We start from the raw sequence: 3,068 nt of genomic DNA on the forward strand, positions 1-3,068 counted from the left end.
CTAAACCTAAGGAAAAATATAAGTGCTTGAGGTTACCGCTCTTAAGCTGGCTGTATGGCCATGACTGTGGCCATCACAGGGAGGAAAGGCTTTAGTGACTTCAGGAGCCATCCCTTTTTCAGTGGACTAGACTGGGATTCCCTGCATATACTCCCTGCCCCCTTCCTGCCTGAAGTATTTAATTCAACTGACACTTCCAACTTTGACATTCTGGATGACTGTCTTAGTGAAATGGTAATGTCTTTTGATAATCTACTTACCACGTCATGCAAGTATGATGTAACCTAGGTTGTGTCTGAAAACAATAACAATATCTTCCTCACAACTGTCGTCGGGGTGGTCATTGTCTGTTACCATGTAAAATTTTCCCGAAATATGAATAACAAAGTAAACAGAAAATTCTACTTAAGTACAATAACAAAGTATTTGTACTATGTTACATTACATCATTGGTCAGACGCATAACAGGCTCTAATTTTTATCTATGCAGCTGTCTGCATCTGCTCCGTCAGGCTCGCGTCTCAGCCCTTTCTCACAGGCGTAAAACCAACCTGAAACATTTATTAAAGGTCCCATGACATGGTGCTTTTAGGATGCTTTTACATAGGCGTTAATGGTCCCCTAATACTGTATCTTAAGTCTCTTTTATATAGGCCTAAGTGGTCCCTTAATACTGTATCTTAAGTCTGTTTTATATAGACTTTAGTGGTCCCCTAATACTGTATCTGAAGTCTCTTTTATAATGGCCTTAGTGGTCCCCTAATACTGTACCTGAAGTCTCTTTTATATTGGCCTTAGTGGTCCGCTAAAACTGTATCTAAGTTTTTTTCCCCCAAATTTAGCCTTGGTGCAGAATTACAGCCATAAGAGACAGTCCCACAATGAGTTTATCTTAGGGTGTGCCTTTTATGTGTCTGTAGCTATTGAGAAGGGGGGGGGGGATAGGTGTGTGGCCTTGACCAACCACTTTTTTCTTTTGAAACACATGATGTCGCTCTCTTTCACATTGCGGGGCCAGATTCTTTGCGCGGGCAAAGCAGAGAAAGGGGATTATCTCGATGGTAGCCAAGTTTCTCAAAGCCAGAGCAAGATACCCAGGCCTCAGTTTACACCTATTGCCATTTCTAGCCACCTGGGGAACATAGGCACGCCAGGTTTAAAAACCTCATAAAGTGAGATTGTCATGCCATGGGATCTTTTTAACATTTCAAGTCTATGTTTTTATAAAATATGTGTTACTTTGAAGTTGATAACCAATTAAAAAAGGCCTACACATTTTTTCACCTAGGCTGAGCAGAGGTGCTGTGTCTCTGTACAGAGCCAGAGAGGTTTGTAATCCCACAGATTCTCCCTTCACTTTTGTGAACGTTATAGAATCTCACCTCAGAGTCACATGAATGCTGCCGGCAAGCTGGGTAACTTCTGATGGTTACTGGTATCTGTTGTGTTCTGTAGGAGACGCTGTCTGACGTAATGGACAGAGCTCCAATAGGAGTGCACTTGGCTTTTGTTGGATACTCTTACACCGCTACCTGGTAAACTTAAATTCATTGTTTATGCTTTATTTAATTTGAACAACGCTAACTGGCTTTTTATTATGTCATCTGGGCATTGTTTAATTGGTCTCTCTTTCATAGTCAGACAGGTGCCATTGACCGCAGTCAAGACATCATGATGAAGATTGACCACACAAGGCTAACGGACTATGAGCATCTTTACACACTGGAGAAACTGGTGAGACATTATCAACTTAAAGTCTGTACATATCTGATCTTCCATTTGTCCTTTGGTCAGGTTGCAACTGTAACCTTGCAGATACAGTCACCTAGAATTTCCCCTCCCACTGGAAGTCTCCCCCTATCCTTTTGTTTCCTGAAAGTGTGTATCTAGATTCCACTAGAAACGCGCATATTCATTCAATTTCAAGGTATAACCAGGTGATTGATCGTCCTTTACAAAAACACATGAACCAATGTGTGAAGTACACTGCAGAATTATGTTTTGTTGTTTAAAACCATGGTTTACACAGACTATTTCCCAAACTTACAATACAGTATAGTAGTTAAACAGTATAAACTCTGAATGTTACTAAGTGTATTCACTCAAGCACTGTAAGCACAATGTCCAGGGTACTTGTACTTGACTTTGGAACTGTATTTTTCTTTTAATACTAATCCTACTATACTGCTACTCCACTACATCTCAGAGGCAAAACGTTTTACTCCATTACTCCATAATTTACTGCACTGTTCAATACAATATAGAACTTTAGTTAGACTAGTTACAGTTGTGCTGCAGTGGTGGGGGAGTTGGGTCCAATGGGCACCTCGCAGGAGAGTGAGGGAGGAGGTGTGTGATCAAGGGATGGAGGGGAGGAGGCAGTGAGGAGGTTTGGGGGCTTGGGGTGTGGTAGAGAAGGTAGGTGATGGCTGTGAGCTAAACTTGTTAAAGAAAAGGTTTTGATCATTTGCTCTCTCACGGCTTCCTAGTGTTTGAATTGCAGGGTCTCACACAATATATTGTTAAAAGTCCAGGAGTAATTTTGTCCAGTGAAACATGATTTAAATCCCCAGTGAAAACCATAACAGCATTGGGCTGCTGCGTCTGAAGTCGTGAGACACTGGTTTGGTTTACGTCAGCATATGCCTCTGCACCAACAGGGGGTGTAATGTAAACAGCGATCACTGTGGCGGACGTGAACTCCCTTGGCAGATAGTACGGATGTAACCCCACAGCCAACAGTTCAATGTACAAGTTACAGAGACGTTCTTTCACATGCGCATGTATTGGATGCACCACTTCTCACTCACATACAGTTACCTAAGAGAAAAGTTCCCAAGTTGACAGAAGCGATTTTAACACAGATTTTCTAAGTGACTAAAAACCCTAAATAAACCTAAAAAAAAACAAAAAGTGACTAAAAAACACAAAAAATACAGATACACATCAGGAGCTGCTTCAACATGCTAAAAAAAGTGTCATTTTGCAATTTAAAAAAATATAAAATAGTTACACACTGAAGATTAAGCCACCCAGCAGTGTATATATATATATATATATATATATAT

The 3,068-nt window shown here is 40.7% G+C and overlaps 1 protein-coding gene across 2 annotated transcripts in view; it reads left to right on the top strand.

Annotated features, from left to right (window-relative positions):
* Positions 1-3,068, top strand: part of LOC117955457 (myotonin-protein kinase) — a 32,052-nt gene that overhangs the window by 15,755 nt on the left and 13,229 nt on the right. For both annotated transcript variants that reach the window (XM_034889985.1, XM_034889986.1), the window contains exons 10-12: positions 80-234; positions 1,456-1,535; positions 1,638-1,734. In XM_034889985.1, the coding sequence (XP_034745876.1) occupies positions 80-234; positions 1,456-1,535; positions 1,638-1,734 (332 nt within the window). The remainder of the gene's footprint in view (positions 1-79; positions 235-1,455; positions 1,536-1,637; positions 1,735-3,068) is intronic.

Source organism: Etheostoma cragini, chromosome 13 (genome assembly GCF_013103735.1).
Source record: "Etheostoma cragini isolate CJK2018 chromosome 13, CSU_Ecrag_1.0, whole genome shotgun sequence".
NCBI lineage: Eukaryota > Metazoa > Chordata > Actinopteri > Perciformes > Percidae > Etheostoma > Etheostoma cragini.